Source organism: Parasteatoda tepidariorum, chromosome 9 (assembly GCF_982258835.1).
Source record: "Parasteatoda tepidariorum strain Cologne lab strain chromosome 9, Ptep-v5.0, whole genome shotgun sequence".
Taxonomy (NCBI): Eukaryota; Metazoa; Arthropoda; class Arachnida; order Araneae; family Theridiidae; genus Parasteatoda; species Parasteatoda tepidariorum.
The window spans coordinates 10,116,010-10,138,023 of NC_141763.1; the positions used below are offsets into that span (position 1 = coordinate 10,116,010).

The 22,014-nt window shown below is 30.4% G+C and overlaps 1 protein-coding gene across 1 annotated transcript in view; it reads left to right on the forward strand.

The window, feature by feature from the left end:
• Positions 1-3,769: 3,769 nt before the first annotated feature.
• The window catches only part of LOC107445955 (protein O-mannosyl-transferase TMTC1), a 380,735-nt gene continuing 362,490 nt past the window's right edge, over positions 3,770-22,014 (forward strand). Inside the window, exon 1 of the mRNA XM_071187075.2 lies at positions 3,770-4,185. Coding sequence (XP_071043176.2) covers positions 3,845-4,185 — 341 coding nt within the window. The 5' untranslated portion in view covers positions 3,770-3,844. The remainder of the gene's footprint in view (positions 4,186-22,014) is intronic.

Consider the following 22,014-nt stretch of genomic DNA (forward strand, 5'->3'; position numbering starts at 1 on the left):
AACATAACTTTTTTAAAAAGAAAACATAATCCTCGAGAGTATTCTATACTCCACAACATAACATAGCTATAGTCATTCCATACATTCACGTGTACAAATACGAGTATATTGCTTTGCTTTATTGAAATTACATTCATTTGCAGGCTCGTTTGTTAAATTTAGACTTATAAACCTATGTCAAGTAGTACGACAGATAGAACAGTTTAGAGAAAGACATCACAAAGAATACATCCAGTGTTGCTGCGGGATTTGAACCCGTCACCTCCACGCCTCTCACTGCGTTTGGCGGGCGATACCGCTACTTCAGGGAGGCCAGCATATACAAATATAATCTGGATGTGTCTTAGATATACAAGCACATATTTAATATCCAATCAAAAACACTTGCATAATTAGGGTGAAAGAAAACGTAATAACACACAATTAATATGTAAATTTATTTTTAAATTAATTTTAAATGTTCGAAATAAACTTGAAAATAAAAAATTAAAAAGTCCAGAAAAGAAAGAAAACTTCTTTTTTTTTCAAAGCTTAAAAACTTATAACCCCTTCTGAATCAATTTAGTTTTTCTCCCTTTTCAGTGGTTTTTCGAACTTATGATTTTTGACTCACAGTTCTTACTCGAACTTTGTTCCTTGAAATTCGTAGTCTGGCTTTAATTATACAGATTTCTATGCGTATACATATATATATGTATGTACCTATATAAGTACATATGCATGTACATATACATATATTCTATACATATATACTTTGGGTTAACTTTCCTAATTTTTGTTTGATCTTTATTAATCCTTAATCCACATTTTTATGCTTCATAATAATAATAATTCATTTTACATAATTACTATCGTATGTTTCATGTTGTAAATTGCAATAGATCGATGCCAGGATTTTTTGAAATAGAACAGTAGAAGCGATAAAAAAAAATCTGCATTTAGTCTGAGATCTATTTATTTTTCATCTAAATTTGTTTAAAGATCTGAATTATATAAATGACGATACTTGAATAACTAACTTTCGTAGAAGGTACATTTCGTGTCTTTGTTTCGACTTTTAAAGCTACCCTAACAGCAATTTTACCTAGGCCTAGTTCGGCTCAATCTGGGTAGTATATGAGCATGCACCGAAAAACCAATATTGGGATGTTTAGAATTTTTAATATTTGTCCTATATAGGGCTAATATCGGCTTTTTGGGGGCCTATATTGGCTGAATAATGAATATACAATATCGGGTTAATCTAACAATTCTGTATAGGGCCGATATTAGGTTGTAAAGTGGCTGTTAAATATCGGTGAATCGGACAATTCTATACAAGGCCGATATTGGTTGTAATATATCAGTTAAATCTGACACTCCTACATAGGGCCGATATTGGTTGTAAAATGTCTGTAAAGTATTGGGTGAATCTGACACATCTATATAGGGCCGATATTGACTGTAAAATATCGGGTGAATTGGACAATTCTATATCGGGCCAATATCGTGAAACAACGACTCTTTGAACTTTTATTGAGCCAAAATTCGTGAATATAGGTCCAATGTAGGCCCAAGTTATTGGGTTGCTAGGGTACTGTATTGTTTATCATCTAAAAGCGAATCATGTATGTTGTTCACACCAAAATATCGATTAAAAAGGTCTTAGATTTAATACAGAAAATTCTTCCGACTCCAACTCTTCAACTTCTGAAAAAACCTGGCATTTTTCCGACATAAAACGCAGGATAATAATTAGATTATTCAATTAAAGCGATTCTTGAAATTCAAAATTTTATTCTTCGTAGAATAGCAATAGGGCTTATGATCACTTTCGAAAGAGCATAAATAAAAGTTAATCTATGGAATAGGGGATTTAATTATCGACTATGTCAACCTTCATCTATCAAAAGATACTTCTATTTAGAATCGAGTTAACAAGTCTTATATACTACTGAATTGGTATTTAATATTATTAGCGGTGGATACGCCACATTACTCCCCTTCCAGAATTTTTGTCTGTGATAAAATTCGGCGAACGAATACCACTAGTTGATTAATGCTGTTTTTTTTTTTAAATTTGTATCATTTTGCTCTTTATATTTTATCTTCCTTCTTTGTTTATTTATATCATTACGCTCAGTATATTTTTCTTCGATCTATATATATATATCTCTTACATGGCGACAAAAAAGCCTCATAACAACTCCCCGAATGGCAACGCTAGAAAATCAACCACTGATTGCCGCTAAAAATGTCACATGCCAAATCTACCTGAGGTGGCTCAACATATAGCGCTTTTAAAAACGGAAGCTGAAATAACCAGAGAGAACTGAAATAACCAATCTCATACTATTAAAGCTAGGCAGAAGTGAGTAGTCTTTGTCGATAGATCTCTATTTTAGTATTTTGTCGAAAGCGCTTTTTTTTCACGAATATATATATTACGAATTTATTTGACGATTTTTGATTTATATCACGAATTTATTTGTTTTATCACGAATTTATTCTAAGACTTATACTTATGTTTTTAACAAAGTTGTGAGTCGTTCATGGTTATTATTTTTTAAAAATATAATGTCCATTATATAATATCCATTGCAATTAACTTAATTCAATTTTTAATAGACTTAATTATAGCCAAAATTTTAACCTTTTTAAAGAGATATCAGTTCTAGAAATTTTATCTTAAGATTTTATACTATAGCACATTTCTAATAGGTTTAGCGAATTACATGTCATTTATTTGAATTCAAATTTATTTAATGACTTAGTATTTACTAAAAAGATGTAAATTTTTTTTTGAAAAAAAGTTGTTACATGGATTCGAATGATTGTTTTGAATTCTTAGAATTTTGTGCATTTGCAATGTACCTAAGTTAGTAGCGAGCGAAGTAAACCATATAAGATCGCGTGGCCATTTTCGGGGGTTGAGCGTTAGCGAGCATGGGGCGCAGCCCACTAGTTTTGTTTATTGGACGGGGAGACTTTTTTTATTTATTTAATTCACCTGATTTTTTTTGAACGCTATATTTTAAGCATATCAACTGTTTAATGTAGACCATCCATCGATGTTGGCGAATTCACATCATTAGCCATTATGGAAGAGGGGATTTAATTATCAACCTTCATCTATCAAAAGGTACCTCTGGTTATAAATGAGTTAACAAGTCTTATATACTGCTGAATTGGTATGTAATATTACGCCACAAGTCATCAGCTTAAACATTATTCACAACAAGCTCAGGTTTTTGTTCCGTTGTAAGAAGCGTCAAACACAGACACTATTTAAATATGTTTCTAATTTTCAAGCTACTGTATTGTCGTCGACAACGAGCTAAATATCTTACTTACAACAAAAAGGTTACATAAAAGAGACCTCAGATTAAATACGCAAAAGATTCTGCCTCTGTTTGATTGATGAAAAACCATGCATCAAGAAACATCTAACGAAAACAAAACTTTATATTTCTCAGAAACTTTAAACATTAACTTTATTCACAGAAACAGTTCCAAAATTAAAAAGTTAATCCTCAGCTTAAATGTTACTCAAAACAAGTCGGAACTTGTTTTGTCCCGTTGAAAGAAGCGTCAACATTTCATAACTTTGTTTCGAACTTTCAAATCTACTGTATTATTTATCATCGAAAGCGAGCTCAGAACAAAATGTCGGTAAAAGAGAGGGACGAAGAGACCCCCTTTCTCCTTATCCATGAGGGAGAGCAAGCGCAGTGTTAGACCCAATTAGATACCCAGGTTTCGGGAAAGAGCGCCCGGATCGATCGCAGCGGTGAATCCGGCTGGGAAAGAAAGAGTCCGGCATCACACCAGTCATTCCGCCAGTGAGTTACCTGTCGGTCAGACGATGCTCGCCAAGGCTATAAAAGTGGCGACCGCGTTTCCGAGCAGCAACTCTGACGACGACCACATGTCTCCACGGAAGAAACCGGATCCGTACAGGAAACGGCCGGATAGGATACCGGACTGGTCGGTGGTTCTCTTGTTGGTTGCTTTTTCATCCGGCTGTTACCTAAACTCCCTGAAGGGAGAATTTGTACACGACGATTTGGTGGCTGTGGTCAGGAATCCTGACGTTACCGGTCGGAATCCGGTCAGCATCCTGTTGGAGAATGATTTTTGGGGTAAACCCATGTCGGACCCGAGGAGCCACAAATCATACAGACCCTTCACCGTTTTCACATTCAGGTGAGATAATATTGCTTTTAATATTCGAGTGGAAGAATTAAGAATACCGATATAGATTTTACATCATAGAATTATGTCCTTATTTGTATGCGAAATTTTCCAACCAAATTTAAACCATATATTTTTCTTTTCATTTCTTTAAAGCCGTTAAAAAGATGCTAAACTTTTTTAACACATCTGAGTTATAATATTTATACAGGAGAATATTTCCTTCAAAAACCTTTTAGCTCTATCTATTTGAAAACAATCGTTCTCTGATTATTTTCAATAATTTCTGTCAGCACAACTGATATTTTTTTCATTACAAAACAACTTGCTAAAAATTATTTTGTTGTAAATTCTCCCAGTGTATATCTTCCTTCAGTAAAACATGCAAAATTATTTGTCCCTCGGCTTGTATTGTAGATTATATCAATTTCATGCTACAAAATAATTTTTTTCAAGAAAATTTTTAATTTTACAATATTAATCCTGTAATAATTTAATTTTAGGTTTTGTAATATATATATATATATATATATATATATATATATATATATATATATATATATATATATATATATATATATATATATATATATATATATATATATATATATATATATATATATATATGCATATATATATATATATATATATATATGCATATATATATATATATATATATATGCATATATATATATATATATATATATGCATATATATATATATATATATATATATATATATGCATATATATATATGAGTTCAAAATGTTGATACAATATTAGAAAGCACTTTTTTTGTAATAACCGTGTAAGCTGATGAAGATATTATATCTTTTTATCCCCGGATTTTTATTAACTTTTTTTCCTGTTATTTTTTTCCATGTTTTCTCTACCTTCTGAACTTATTTTATGAGTTCCATATACTTGCAGCTTATAAGCAGTAAATAAATTTTAATGATTTTCTTTATTTTTCCCTTTTTTCTTTTTGTATTTATTTATTGTTTCAGTTTTTTGTTTATAACTATGACTGTAGAGAATATGTTAAACTTATATGGTGTTAAAATAGATAATTTTTAGGTAACATTATTATGAATAATTTTTTATATCTATTTGATACAAGCCATGCAATGAAAAGAGCGATGAATATTTCAAACTTAAATCGTGTTAAAATATGCAATTTTAATATGTATCATAGATAATGTTAAATTTCTATTTCATGCAATTCTTGATTTTTTTTAAAAGACCTTAGTTAATATTTAAACTTGATATCGCATTAATATAAAGAAAATTAAAGTATCAATGTTGTAAATAATGTAAAATTTATATTTCATACAATTATAAATATTTTGAAACATCCACAGTGAATATTTGAAATGGATATTGTATTAAAGTAGACAATTTATAAGTTATACATTTATTCCATTAAATATCTTTTCAGATGTGAATATTTTCTAAACGTGTCGTAAAAAAAAAATTTAATTTTGAAAATCGGAATTCCCGGTAAACCATTTCCATATGAGAAAATTATCAAATAAATGGTTTAAATAAGGAATATTTTGGTTTTTATGAATAAAATTAAGTTGTTGTTTTTTTAACCAAAAATAATTTCATTTAGTAATTTTACCTGAATTATGTAGGGTGGTATCATGCTTGGAATCCTTAATCGTAATTTTACTTTTTGCGTATTTCATCATATTTCACAAACTTTTTAAACGAATTAAAAACTTTTTGCACAAAGTCAAAAAATTCGTTTTACTTAATATAATTTGTTTTTATTTTTATTTTATTAAATAAGAGGCTTTGAATTATAAGAAATTTTAATTATAATATATTTTCTCTTTACATCATTTTAAAAAAATATTAAATTTATACTGTAAAATACAAAGATTTGAATGAATCGGTAGAAACGTTTCTGAGAAATCTAATTTTAAATAACGACTTTTTTAAAATTTGATTTTTCAGGAACTATTGAACTGATTTCGTTCACATTTTATATTCTGACATAAAATTACGTTCTTTAAAATGACGTAAAAAATGTATACCTTACGATTCAAAATTATTTGGACTATTTATTAATAAAATAATAAAAAATAATAAATATTTACTAAAATTTATATTTTGCAAGGAATTATCTTTGGATAAACAAACTTTATAATGGAGTGCAAAAAGTTTTCAATTCTCGTAAAAAGTTCCCGAGATATGGCAAAATAAGCAAAAAATAAAATTAACATTCTGAGGTCTAAACTTTAATTCGCTCTCCCCTAACTTTAACTTAAACTTTAATCCCCTAAATTTTGGGGGTCAGAAATCTGAACCCGTTGATAAAAACGTATGTTTGTTTCAAAGAAAATAAATATTTATGTCCGATTTCGTAACATAAAATATCGTCTGCTCTAATTAATTAGCATATTTCAGGCCCATTAAAAACGATTAAGATTTAGTACTAGAACGTAAAGATACAACTCATTAAATCAAGAGTTATTCAGGGTGGCCCGTTTTATTGTTTTATACACTGTACATATCAACAAACTGTGAAGGATGTTCGATGTTTGTTTTTTTCGATGCATAACATAAAGATCAACATTGCTTCTAGTGTTGATCCACCTTTGTATCTTATTCTATTAAAAATACTGAAATAAATTTTTTGGGGGCTTGGCAAATATACAAATAAATCACCATTGGTAAAACTGCCTTGGAGTAAAATATTTCTTGGATAAATTACAAAATAATCAAAATATCGAAAAATATCAAGCAAAATATGGATTCAGCGAAATTTCTAGAAATCCCTTTCATTGTATAGTTATTTGTAGAAATGTTTGTTAAAGAATGTTTTTGTTAAGTTCTAAGTTCGATTATTCAACTTTTTCTCTTAAAAAAATTGAGACAAATTTCGCAACAGAATTTCTTTCATTTGATGTTTTTTACGAGTAAGATTCAAATTATATAAGATTCTAAAGTAATAATTGTATTTTACGAAGTTTTTCAGAAACTCATTTTCATAACTAAATTGTATTTTGTAAAGCAAATTCTGTCGAAGCAATGTGACGCAATCAACATCTTCCCTACATCACATATATTTTGCAATATTTGCTTTTACCAAGAATTTGTTTGCTTTTTTTTTGTTTCACCCTCATAGCTGCCAACTCTTCCGGTTTTCCCGGAAGATTTTATTTTCATATTTAAAGTGCTAGCGAATTTCATGTTATTTCACTAAACTTTTTGAATTATAATAATAATTTTAAATCAGTTTGACCACCACTACATATAAATAACTACAACAAATATATAAAAGCATATTAGTCCTTACGATAGCGAATTTCAACCTGATTAAAATATAAATATATTTTTGATGAAGATAGTTTTTCGGTAATTGTTTTACTACCACTTGGAAAATTCGTTCTCGAAAAGAGTGAATATTGGCAGGTATGCACCCTGTACTAGAAAATTGCCTGAGCGGTACGTCTTTTCTTTTTACGTTTAATTTATTTAATGATTCGAGAAACGATATGTTTATGTTATGCTTTTGATTTCAGATATTTTTTTGCGCATTTGCTTCGTTTTGAGACTTTTTACATCTGATGTTTTGACAACACCCGATATTTTGATCTTTAATGTTTGCATGCGTGTGAGTTGTTTGTTCTGTATATTTCCTAACCGTTGATAGGATATATTTTGAATCCATAAATTGACCGTTCTCTACATTGACTCAATATTCTCAAAACTGACCGTTCTCAATTTTATCGTAATAACAGATCGTTCACAATATATTTTATTTTAAAAATATTTCAATTTTTACCCTTCACGAAAATTTCTCTTTAAAAAACGTGAGTTGTTTTCGTCATAAATAATTAATATTTTTAAGTTTAGATTAAAACGCATTCTTTATTTTTTATTTTTTTTGAAGTAAAACAGGGTTTTAAAAACTTGACCATGACAAAAAAAACCTGATTCTACAATATTTTTGGAATTAGTAAAATGTAAAGCAATTTTTTACAAATTCACAGAAATAAGACTTTCATAAAAAGTATTCATCGAGCCCTGAATGCATTATCCAAGCATTATGTTAACTTTTTATGTCTGTTAGTCCCTTTTCTACTTATTTGTTTCTAACAGACATTTTCTTGTCTGAAGTTTTAGCCAATCATGATATTGTCCCAGAATAATTTTTGTGTAAGTTATTTATTTGCGTGGTATTTTTTTTTATGGCTATCGGTATAAAATTTAAAATTATCCAAAGGTATAATTCATCAGTGTCATACTTTGTAATCTCAATTCGCAACAATAATTTTTTTTGAAACTTTAATTAAGATATTGTTTATGCAATGTCCTTTCTGAACTAGTTCTAATGGAATTCCGTTCTGATATTTGGTAAATAGATTTTTTTCTCATTTGAGAAGATTTTATTGATTATTTCTGAATTTTAAATAAGTGTGAAATCTGAACTTTCAACCACGTTTATGAAAATACAGTGAATCTTGAAGGATCCATTTGAATTTAAAAAAATATTTTGCGAACGGTCCAATATTATAAATTATTATTATTCATTTTTATTAATAATAATAAAGGCAGAAAATTTGTGAGGAAAACATAAACGAATCCAATTATTTTCTAAACGGACCAATGTTTTAACATTGTAATTTTTATCTATACTGATTATTTCGCATAACATTTTAATTCATAGTCATTTTATGTACATATTGGGAATAAACGAAAAATACCTACTAAGAGTCAATAATTTACTAATACCTATTTTTGCAAATTATTATTGTTAATCATAATTAATAAAGGTAGATAATTTGTGAAGTATCTTACCCGTAAAGAAGAATTTGCGTTAACGAATCCAATTATTTTTTCAACAGACCCATGCTTTTACGTTATAATTTTTATCTATACTGATTATTTCGCAAAATATTTAATTCATAGTCATTTTGTTCAGATATTGGGAATAAACGAAAAATACCTACTAAGAGTCGATAATTTACTATTACCTATTTTTGCAAATTATTATTGTTAATTATAATTAATAAAGGTAGATAATTTGTGAAGTATCTTACCCGTAAAGAAGAATTTGCGTTAATGAATCCAATTATTTTTTCAACAGACCCATGCTTTTCCGTTGTAATTTTTATCTATACTGATTATTTCGTATAACATTTAATTCATAGTCATTTTGTTTAGATATTGGGAATAAACGAAAAATACCTACGAAGAGTCGATAATTTACTATTACCTATTTTTGCAAATTATTATTAATTTGTTGAGATTTGTGCTTACTATTACCACTATTTAGTTAGAGAAAAAAGATAAAATTTCATTAAAAAAATATTCACAAAATAGTATTTTTTCCTATTGAAACCTATATGCGTTTTGGTGTCACATTGGTACACCTTCAATGGTACCCTACTACTGAGCAGCATGTTCAGGAGAAAGGTTTGGTGCATGAAGAAGTTGCAATTTGTTGAAAAGGATGTTAATTGGTGTAATTGGATGATTAACCATGAATTGAAGAAGATGGCAAATGTAATATATTATTCCATTAATATACTATTCCAGTATGATGTAGGCAAGCAATTATTTAACAAAAACCTGCTTAATAAAGAATCAAATTTTAATAAATAAAAATACTTTATTTTTGAAATTTATTTGGAGCTCCAAAGTAAAGAATTATCTCAATTTTTAATATAAATACACGTTATCGAATAATATATAATTGAAAAATGGCCTGGATAGTGTGGCTGCAGGGCTAAGCACCGCAAAACACCTCCGTCCAACAAGAAATCAGAAATGCGAGAGATGTTAATGTTAGCTTAGCAAAGCATAGTTTTCGCCAAGGAAAACTAAGGAATCCACTATTAATTGATTAAATTCAATGCCAAGGCTCTTTTTCTTAGCCTTACGCATTCAAATGTGTTGGCGGTAAAGAAAGCGTGAGAAATAACAAAGAATTTTAATGAAATCAAAACATCAGCAACCCTATAACGGTTTTCCAATTCTACTTTAATGTGCTAGGCAGATGTAGAGGGAATGTCTAAAAATAAATTTTATTCTGCACCCAATTCAGAGTTGCGGTATAAAAAGAATGCAGATTATATTAGTGATTTTTGTTCGTTTAAAAAAATGATTAAAAAATGATTTTGTTTCCTTAAATGTTAGGTAATATGTTATGCACACGACTTAAATGGTATGCATATGACATATAATATGTTATGCATGACACAGTCCTAATGGGTGAAGGTGTACCAATGTGACACTTAAGCCCGTATTAACCATTTGAGATTTTTAAACATTATTATTTTTACTGACATTTCTTATTATCACAAAGAATTACTCTCATGACTTAACAGGAAAATATATATTTCGAAGTTCAATAGATTCAAACGATCAACCCCCAAATCGAACTCATTTGTGTCGAGAAAACAAGGCTAACAGTCTATAATTTTATTCGGAACACAATAAGCGAATGAAGTAATATGTATACACCAATTCTGCTGTTTCATTTTAACAACCGAAGTAATTAAATATATTCAATGGATCGCACTATTTTATTAGCATTGTAAACTAAGTAATTGAAAGAGCAATTATCATTTTTCCGTTAATTGCGTCCTTGTTATTTTGCTTCGTTTAAATAAATCTTCGTAATTGCTTTAAAAATTAATGCTAATGTCGGCGCTTACGTTTTTAAAGTGCGTTCGCAAATTTGAATCCATTACAGAAGTTATCATTTCAAAGTGAAATTATGCATAATATTAAAAACAAATAAAATGGTAGCGCGTTTATAATAATTAAAAATATGTTTTCAATATTCATTTTCTTTTATTATTGGTATTTGAATGTTTGAATTAAGTTGTATATTCGTATTATAGGTTTTAATTATTTTACTTTGTCTAAATCTCAGTACTCATTATTACTTGATGTTAAACTCAAGTTATTAAGTAATTTAATTCATTTAAAATGAAACATAATTACATAACAACATTACTTTCGTTTTCTTCTCATCTTTTTCTTTATCCTTTTAATTAGAAACAGTTTAGATTCATGAGTTTGTTCGCCTTCATCACCAAAACACCACGAATTCGTCTGGTAGCAAAATGTAAATAAACATCTTATTATTAACAATTATTATTTAAAAGTGTTCATTGTATTATAATTCAAATGAGTAGGGGAGAGTGGAGTCAATTGTAACATTTTTTACTTAACTATTTTTAACTAACAAAAAAATCTAATATATTATTAGTATTAATTGACAGACGAGTAAAGTAGACTATCCTCTACTAGAAAAAAAAATAAGTACCTTATTTTAAATGTTATTATATTAGTTATTAACAATTGACAGTCGTGTATTTGACAGTCGTGCACTTGTTACAATTGTCCCCACTTACACAATTGTAACAGTTCATAAATTCCACTAAAACATAAATAATTATACATATTATCATAGTTGTGATATATTTTTTCATTGATCAAAATAGTAGTGATATTTTAGGAGTAAAAATAATAATGAGCAGAGACCTAAAGGGGTAAACTTTTAACTTTAAGGGGTTAAAAATTTTAATTTATGCTGTGAAAGGTGACAAATGAAATAATGCACATGCAACATAATATAAATGATATGGGAAACTATTGGTGGTTTTTAAAGAGTTAAGTAAGTAATGGTTTGTAAACATAAGATTATTTATTTTAAGCTGTTACAATCGTCCCTTTACTTATTGTTACAATCGTCCCCAAGATGCCATTTCAGCTTCATTTGTTAAAAACAATGCTAGTTAATTAACAAAACTAATCTTTTTTTTTTGAAATATTAATTAAGGTGTCCACTTACATATTCGGTTAATAATTTTTACTTGTTTAAACAAAATTACTCTGTTGCAATATAGTACTCTAATACCAAAAAAGTACTTACGTAGCGTAAAATAATCTTTTGTGATGTAACTCTTTCAAAAGTACTTAAAAATGGTTGCCAGCAGGGGTGTTCATGTAGATTTATTAAATACACCTTGTGCGCCACCTAGGAACCAAATCTAGAATTCGACACTCGAAATTTTTTCTCTGTTACAATCGTACCCTGTTACAGTTGACCCCACTCTCCCCTACTGATCTGAACGAAGAACGTAAAAATTTCATTCAAGCTTTAAATAAAAACAAAGATGTGAGCGTGTTTAAACCTGTCGTGGTACCGAAATCTCGGGTATATCTCGAAAACTCGCTATTTCGAAATTTTTTTTTGAATGCCTTTAATTAATTAATTAAATTATTTATTACATTATTTATTTAATTGTATGAATTATATTTATTAATTATTAATTATCGTTTATCAATTAATTATTATATTTAATAATTATTTATTTAATTATATTAATTGTATTTATTAATTACATTATTAAAAATTTCATTCAAACTTTAAAAAAAATACAAAAATATAAGCATGTTTAAACCTGTCGTGACACCGAAATCCGGGGTATTTCTCGAATACTCTCTCCCTCGAAATTTTATTAGCGTCCCTTCAACTGAGAGATATCGAGAGTATACTGTATATTTCTTTTACATATATAATTTTTATAAACATTGTTGAACAGCCGACTCAGTTTTTGGTTTTACGACTACCAATGTTCAACACCATAGTCTTCTAATTTTGAATCCAATCCAGAAGACAAGGAAACTCCTGAATCAAGCATTGGGAGAAATTTGCCTCCGTGGAGGACTTTCTGATGGAACTAACCCGCATTCGCGTTACGTGGAGAGGAAGACCACTAGAACCTCCCACTGTTAACCTGACGGCAAGGGGACTCTAACCCATGATCCGTCTACCACTGAGGATATTTCACGTCAGCACTGTGGTGGATGCGGAATTCGCATCGATCAGCCATCGCCGGGATCGAACCCGATTCACCTCGTTGAAAGGCGAGCGCTCTATCCCCTGAGCCATCGCGGCTCATGGTCGTGCGTACTGCGTAAATTGCCAATGGACAATTCAGGCCAATTGCCACATGAAATGATAAACTGCTTTATATCAAGTATGGAATCACGCTGCTAGGTTTGTATATCTGTAAAAGGGGAATTAACCCCCTATTAACCCTTTTTTTGTGTTTATTCTGCAACCGCTGTTTCATACTTTCCATCTCCAACGAGTGTTACGCGGGATCATACATGAGTATTACAATTCTTGAATGGTTTTTTTTTTGTACTGTATTAATGTATGAACATATCAAATTACATTAAAATCGGTCGAGTAGTTTTAGAGATAATTGACAAAGTTTGCAAATTAATTTCTTACACAAGCGCATAATAGTGATAACATTTATATACAAGGATGGCAAGTGTGGAGTTAATAAAACAGGCCAATGATAGTGAATTTGTTTCTCATGTGCCTTATGCGCCCCATTTCTCATCGAATTTATTCCTAGGTATGAACACAGAATTTAGAATTTTTAAAGACACAGAGCAGTAGCTCAAAATTATGACCAATTCTTTGCAGAAGATAAAATTTCTGAAAAATTCTATCATCAATCCCACAAAAAAAAAAAAAAAAATCCGGAAAAAAATTCTTAAAAATCAAATTAATTCATTTAGCTTTAGGTAAAAAACTAAATATATTTCTCTTTATAAATCTATGTCAAATCGAAAAGTGATTTAACATAACATTAATCGAAAAAATTGTCCCATAAAGGGTAAATACATTTTAATTTTTTTTTTATGAATTGAACTACAAAAAATAGTAGATGTTTCATCAAATTTTTCTTTTAAAAAATTTTTTGTTCTCAACTATAGAACAGAAGTGTGAATAAAACTTTTTTCATTCTAAAAGCAAAATGCGGTTATCAAAATATTTTGTTTCCATCTGTGGCAACAATAAATCTCTCTCACACTTATCTTTCTCGAAAGTGCTTAGGAATTCAAGGCGATGAACCTTCTGTTGAATTTACTTCATTTCCCTAACAGATACAATATTTGCATAATCATATTTTTTCTCGAGAAAGAACGAAAAAAATATTCTTTTAAATCCGATAATAAACGGTCTTATTAAAATGAACAAGCCTGTACTATCGCTCACGTGATTTTAAAAAGTAAGCGCTTTTTTATTTATTTATTTATTTTTGTGATGCTTGATATTAGTATTTAAATACATCTTACACATTTCATCGAACGTGAAAACTATTGAAAATGAACCCTTTATTTAAAACCCCATTAAACTGCTCATACATAAAAGAATTTAGGGCTTTTATTTATTTATTTTTTGTTGTTGGACCATCGAAATAGCCATACAGCATATTCTATCATATTTTGATGGTTGTTGTTGGTCCAGCTATAAAAAACATAACTTGTTGGTTGACCATCATAATGGCAAAACAACCTCTGCCATCAAAATACGATGGTTTATATTGATCCATCGAAAATCGAACATTGCTTGATGGTTTACCAACATGACACAAAAGCAACATTTTCATTTTGTAATGATGGAAAGTTGTTGGACTATCAAAAAACATCAAAACTTGATGGAAATTGTTGTATGATGGTGACCATCAAGAATCTTACTGAAAACAAAATAAAACTTCCAAGAATTTTGTCGTGGATATTGCATAATATTTTCCTAAACGTTATGTGAGAGAGTTTTATGTGCTATGATTCTAAGTATAACATCTACGAAAACCAGTGATTTCCAACTTATCTTAAAGTACTAAAAAGCATTAAAAAGTTAATTAAATTTAAACAAATTAATAACTGAACTGGGTGTTCCATAGCGAGCAACTATTATATATATTTTAGAATGTTCATCGAAAATAATGACAAAGCATTATGTACCTTGAGGATTACTGATTAATACGAAAAACTCAATCGAAATCTGATCGCAATTAAAGGAGGCAGGTGTATAGGACAACGAAACTGGATTGATTGCCCGCGGAAACTCAAAAGTCATAATCATCTTACAATTCTTCAATCCTCTTTCAACGCAATCAAATAGGTTTCGATTCCTTGTAATATCGTCTTCCTCAGCTATGATTTGCCATGTTTTATCAACATGTTTGCTTTATCCACGATCGGCCCCCTACCCCACCCTAAGTGGTGGGATGACATTTAATCGTTTCCATACTTTTCGAACCCTGTAGATAAAACATTAGGGCTCAAAGTAGAAGCTTCTTTGTTACTATTCAGTTACTTTACGAACTGCGCAATTTTTCCAGCGGATGTTGATGGTTAACCGATCTATTCGAAATTAAATTTGAAAAAAGGAAAAAATAAAACTTACCCACGTAAGCATCTTCGAAATTTTTTTTAAATTTCCGCTAATTAATACGCAATTAGTTTCGCAATACTTGTGAGTTTTTTTTAAAAATTTCGGTAGTTTTTTTTTTAAAAAAATAGAAATATTGAAAACGTATTTAAGCACACATCTTTGAAAACTTTTTGTCAATTTCCATTAGTTAATATGCATTCAGTTCTGCAATGCATGGTTTTTTTAAAAATTTCGGTAGTTTTTTTTTAAAAAAATACAAATATTGAAAACATAAGGAACTTTTTTTCAATTTCCGTTAGTTAATCCGCATTCAGTTTCGCAGCACTTGCGTTTTTAATTATTTTGGTAGCTTTAAAAAAAAAATAGAAATATGGGAAAAATGAGGTAAAAGGAACTCTTTTAAATTTCCGTTTGTTAATGAGCATTTAGTTTTGTAATACTTGTGCTTTTTTATTTCGGTGGTTTTTTTTTTAAAAAATTAGAAATATTGAAAAACAATTAGGTTAAAAATGAAAAAAAAAGTCACAAGACACTCATTTTTGGACGATTTAACAATTATTGAACTATATTACGTTATTTTTGTATTATGTATTACATTATTTCGTCACGAAGTCATGTATCGTAGGCGAAACTCGAATTCTCAAATACTTGACGAAATTGCTTCCTCACAATCGCAATCATAATATAGAAAAACTTTTTGCTGAATTTTTAAAATCTATTTTCAAAATATGCCCTGATGGAACTAGAATTATATCAGGCTCGAATGTCAATCAGGTTTCTCAGGTTCAAACCCTGATCACGACTGAAAATCCATCCATTCATACTCAATTTATCCTCTACTTCTTAATTTGTTATGGTAATAGCCAAATACTATTGACGAAATTCGCCTGGAAACAGTAGAATTCCCTTGTCGAATAGTTTGCTCTGAGCATTACCCAGGAAACAAAATTTCTTTTTCCAGGGGAATTTCTTGAAATTTTAGTATCCTCTTTTTACAAAGCATAAACAGTTGTATAAATACACACACATTTAAACAAAAAATGATGGGTTAGAGTTAAAAAAGAACAATAAATAAAAGGGATTTACGACTTGACCTTCTTTCGGAAAAATTGTAGATACGAGGTACGTCAAGTTTTTGAAAAAGCTGCTAAACAAATAATAGGCTATGTATTGCTTCTTATAAAAAATTTTTTTATTTTATTACCAGTGATTAAAAAAAGAACCTAATTGAATTCCTGGCTAACAGTGTTTAATAAATAGTCTGGTAATATTGAAACCAAGAAAAAATACAAAATAACCCTTTGAAATATTAAGAGAGCTTACAACTAATTAAGTGAAGCTAATCCACTTTCGCATTACGCGGCTGGAAAAACCAACGAAAAACACCATCGGTTGTAAATGGCAAGGCGTTTCTAACTAGTTGTCTTTTTACCACTAAGGATAGGTTACATAAGTTCTGTGATCGATGTGAACCGAGAATAATATAATCCTCGATTCTTCAATGTGATAGAGGCGCACAATCACCTGAACCATCCCGTCTTATAAGTAAATAAGAAAATGAAATAATTATGGCGCAGTCCTTTGTTTGGCAAATACATAGAAGGGCGTTAAATAAACTTGGCGAATTTGAAAAGTTAATAAACGCCAAACCAGTCGAAAGAGTCAACCCAAATGAATGAGACACACTGTCCTGTTTCAGCAGTGAAATATTAAGCAATTTCCAGCTTATTTGGCGTCTCTCGTGGCTCCAAAATAAAAGTTTTCATATCTCATTCATTTATTCTTTCTCTTTTATCACGGCAGTTCTTGAATGGTTAATAGAAAACGTTCTGACATCACAAATCATTCGAACCAAATGTTCCTTCTTTCTTTCAGGTAAAAGAGAAGGGAGAAAGACTTCCTCCTCTCGAACGTGGTACGTGACGTTTTTCACTTCCAAAGATTCAAATAGAATAGAGCCGCTTTAGCGATTAATATTTGGCGAGAAGGAACTTCGGGAGAATAAAGTATATATATATATATATATATATATATATATATATATATATATATATATGTAATACAAAAATTAAATACTTTTGTATTAATAAAAGAATTAAATCTCTTTCGTTTTCATAAAATGTCTTTGTTAAAGAATAAGCGTAAAGAGATTCTATTTTGGGAATTCAAGGCTGAAAACATACTATTGAAATATAAATAGATTTATATTTCAAAGGAAGAGTTATTTTTAGAATCGTTCCCTTTTTCAATTCCATATAAGGAAGCAGAAATGATTTTCCTTAATGCGTAAGGTTACAAGGAATGTACGAAATGTGCCTTTTTACCTCAAATCTGTGTTGGTATAAAACGTAAGAACGCATAGTTTTGCGTGTCCTTTTCATCATGATTTGATCCTGATAAGCTGTTCAGGAATTGTCAGAAGTCTTGTCCATTCTCCTCCCATAGGGAGTGTGGACGTGAACTGCTAGCAATACCAGCCTACATTTAAATAAACCTGTTTAGAACGTCTGATGGCTTAAGACTGCATTATTTCAAGCTAAATACAACACTGATAACAGGGTTGTAGCCCTGTTATTATATATATATATATATATATACACTGGTTATCATAAATTAAGGAAAATTCACAAAAATCGCGATAACTCAAGAAATTACACATGGAATTTTATGAAACTTACCCACAATATACAACACATAGTAAGGTATTAAACAACATAAAAAGAAATTATCAGACATTAATAGTAGTATAGAAATTAGCACATGTATAAAATAAACAAATTGGAAGTATCGGTTTGCAATAGAAAAAGTACCTTTAATATGGAATATGATTGCCTCTAGAAGCAATACAGCACAAACAGCGATGTGTGATGCTTTCAATTATGCGGTCTATCAGTTCAATAGGAAGTGAGAGCCATTGCTCTTGTAAAGCAGTTGCAAGCGTGGCAAGGGTCTGAGGGGGCGGATTGATGGCAGATACACGCCTCCCTAGAGCATCCCAAACGTGCTCGATAGGATTCAAGTCCGGGGATCGAGCTGGCCACTCCATGCGAGTAATTGTTTCCTGTTGAAGATAATCATCAACAATGCGAGCTCTGTGTGGTCTTGCATTATCGTCCTGTAACAGGAAGCAATCACCGATTGCCCCGGCATATGGGCGCACATAAGCATCAAGGATGTTGTCTCGATAAACCTGAGCATTCACGGTTCCCCTTGGAAAGACATGGAGGTATGTGCGCCCTCCTAAGGATATGCCTCCCCAAACACAGACACTGCCTCTTCCGTATGCATCTCTTTCACGGATGTTTGATGGATGATAACGGGTCCCAGGTTCTCTCCATATCAAATAACGTCTACTGTCACTTTCTAGACTAAACCTGGACTCATCCGTAAAGAGAACAGGCCTCCATTGATCTGACGTCCAGTGGACATGTTGTCGGGCCCACTGCAAACGGTCTCTCCTATGGCGTGATGTGAGCGGCACGCAAATGGCTGGTCGTCTCGCATACAGACCACCTTCGTGGAGCCTTCTGCGCACAGTTGACGTTGACACCAACCTTCCGGTGGCTGCAGCAAGAGAGGATCTAAGATGTGTCGGAGTAGCGGTTCTATTCCTGCGTGCACTTAATGTCAAATATCGGTCATCGGCACTGGTCGTAACAGTTGGCCGTCCTTGACTGAACCTCCTAGATGCCGAATCTGTGGTTTGAAATTGCCTCCAAAGTCTATGAACCACAGATGGACTCACATTTAGCCATCTGGCCACTTCTGATTGACTCTGCCCTGCCTCTAGTCTCCCGATGGCTCTCCATCGTAGTTCTTCAGGCAAATGATGCCTAGAGGTCATTATTACGAATTGGCTATCTCAGATTTTCAATGTCGCAATCACAGTAAAATTTGTGTGCTTTCTCTCAAACTTGGACTTTTATGCTCCAGGCAGATGACGTAAGCCGAGTGCAGCGCCACTAATTTGCATATTGCAATTTTACTCAGCTACTCTTAGTGGACAACATATGCAAATTTTGCACGGTTTGGCTTACTTTTGAAAGAGTTATCGCTATTTTTGTGATTTTTCCTTAATTTATGATAACCAGTGTATATATATATATATATATATATATATATATATATATATATATATATATAGGTTCAAAATGAAGATAAAACAAAGAAAAATTATAGACAAATGAAAAAAAAAAAGGGGGGGGGGAATAATAAGTAAAAAAAATAACAAACAACAATTAAAAAATAAAAAAAAGGATGAAATTTTATGTAAAAAAAACAGAAAAAAAATAGATATAATCTTTTCATCAGCCCACACGATTATATCCGCAAAACAGAGTGCTTTCTGATATTGTATCAATAAAGCCAAAGCAAAATATATTAATACAATAGTGTGAAGAGCACTCAAAAAATTTTTTACAAAAATTACAACAAATAAAATAGAACACAAAAAGTAAAATTAAGTAAAAATAACATGTAAAAACAGAAAAGAAAAGAAAAGAAAAAACAGTATAAAAAATGGACTATAAAGCGAGTAGCGAAATCAGATCTACTTACATAGACGGAAAATTTTTCAAGAATGATTTAAAAATGTTTTCACAGAAAGATTGCCAGATTACAAAATATGAAAACAAAAGCGCAAATTGAGTGTAACTAGAGGGCTTTATTGTTTCTTATTGTTTTTCTTAACTTTCTTCGTGTTTTCTTGTATTTATTTATTTATTATATATATATATATATTCTCCCTGGCCAAATTATTAGACGCGACACACTATAAGATTTTATATAAAATCTTAGTTATTTAGATAACTAAATAACTAAGATTTTATGTAATACTATACAGCTTTATTATTTTTAGACGACTGAAACTGGTTTGAACTTGTTTACATTCGTGTATCAATTGGTTAACATTGTAACGAAATACGTTAAAAATAAATACAAATTGGAAGCATATAAAAAATCTCTTGAATAAAAACGCATTACATGTATGTTTAAATATAAAGGTATTGCCTATAAACTCGTGCAAATGTCATTATTAAAAAACTAAAGAGCGTTTAATAATTTAGTCGAATTATTATAATATACTAATGTAACCCTGATATAATAAATATTCTATATTTATATAATATATCGTCTAATTTATCCGATGGTCGAATTTATATTATATATTGTCTAATTTAACCAATTAATACACAAACATAAGCAAGTGCAAACCGGTTTCAGTCATGTAAAAATAATAAAGCTGTATAGTATTATATGATAATTAAGATTTTGCATAGAATCTTTTGTGCGTCTAACAATTTAGCCAGAGACTGTGCATTGATACAATACAAAACAAACAACCATTCAATAATTGTAATACACACGTATGATTGTGCGTATCATTCGTTGGAGTCGGAAAGCATGAAATTACCCCTGGGCAATTCATGCCAATTGCCATAGGAAATGATAAACTGCCTCATTTCAAGTATGAAATCACGCTGCAAAGCTTGTATATCTGTAAGAAGTGACCATACCCCCAATTAACCCATTTTTCTGTTTATTCTGCAATCGCTGTTTCATTATTTCATACCTTCCGACACCAAGGAATGTCACGCATGATCATGACCTGTATAACAATTGTTGAATTGTTATTTGTTTTGTATTGTATCAACGCATGAACAAATCAAATTTCATTAAAGTCGGTCCGGTAGTTCTAGAAATAATAGACCAAATCTGTAAATTCTCATGATTTCTTACACCAATCTACATATTGAAATCATGTTATAAAAAGTCGTTTTTGTAGATAAACGCAGCAAATGCAATACTCAAACATCAAATATATTAGTGAACTATTTAAGAGAAATTTGGGTAATTGGGTGATTTAACGGAATATTCAGATATGTTTTAATCCTAAAAATGTACACTTGGCAAATTATTTTATCTTTAAGATAGGCAATAAGCAATAGTCATATTGTTTTAAGTAAAAATTGACGCAAATTATTTTATCTTAACTCTGTCCCTTTATATATCATTTTATCTCAAAAATTAATTGAATAATTTGTGGAAAGTGAAATGTCCTAAAATTAGACAATTCACAAACTATTTTATCTTAAAAACGAACACTTCACAGATTAGTTTACTTTGAAAATGGATCTACCAGAAAATATTGTACGTTAAAAACGTAAATTATTTTGTCTTTGAAAATTATCCCTTCATCCTTTATTTTCTCGTAAAAACGAACCATTCACAAATTATTTTATGTTAAAAATTGACCGTTCGCAAATTAATTCACGCTAAAAACGATCATTTCATAAATTATTTTAACAAATTAAACGGGCCTCTCACAAAATGTTTCATCTAATACGTAACAGCTTCATAACATATATTTTTATTTTCAAAATGGGAACTATAAAGTCTTTGAAGTTTTGATAACACCATCTTGTTGTACAATTCCTGCCACAATCTTGCTTCAATTTCAAAGTTTTTGTTTTGGAAACATTTTAACAACATAGGTCTATGTCTAATGCAACGCTCTGTTGTTGTTGTCAGAGCGCATTTGATATAGCAAGCCACTTGTTCTGTAATGAATATACAGTCGACTCGTGTTATAACGACCCTGTGATAGAACGA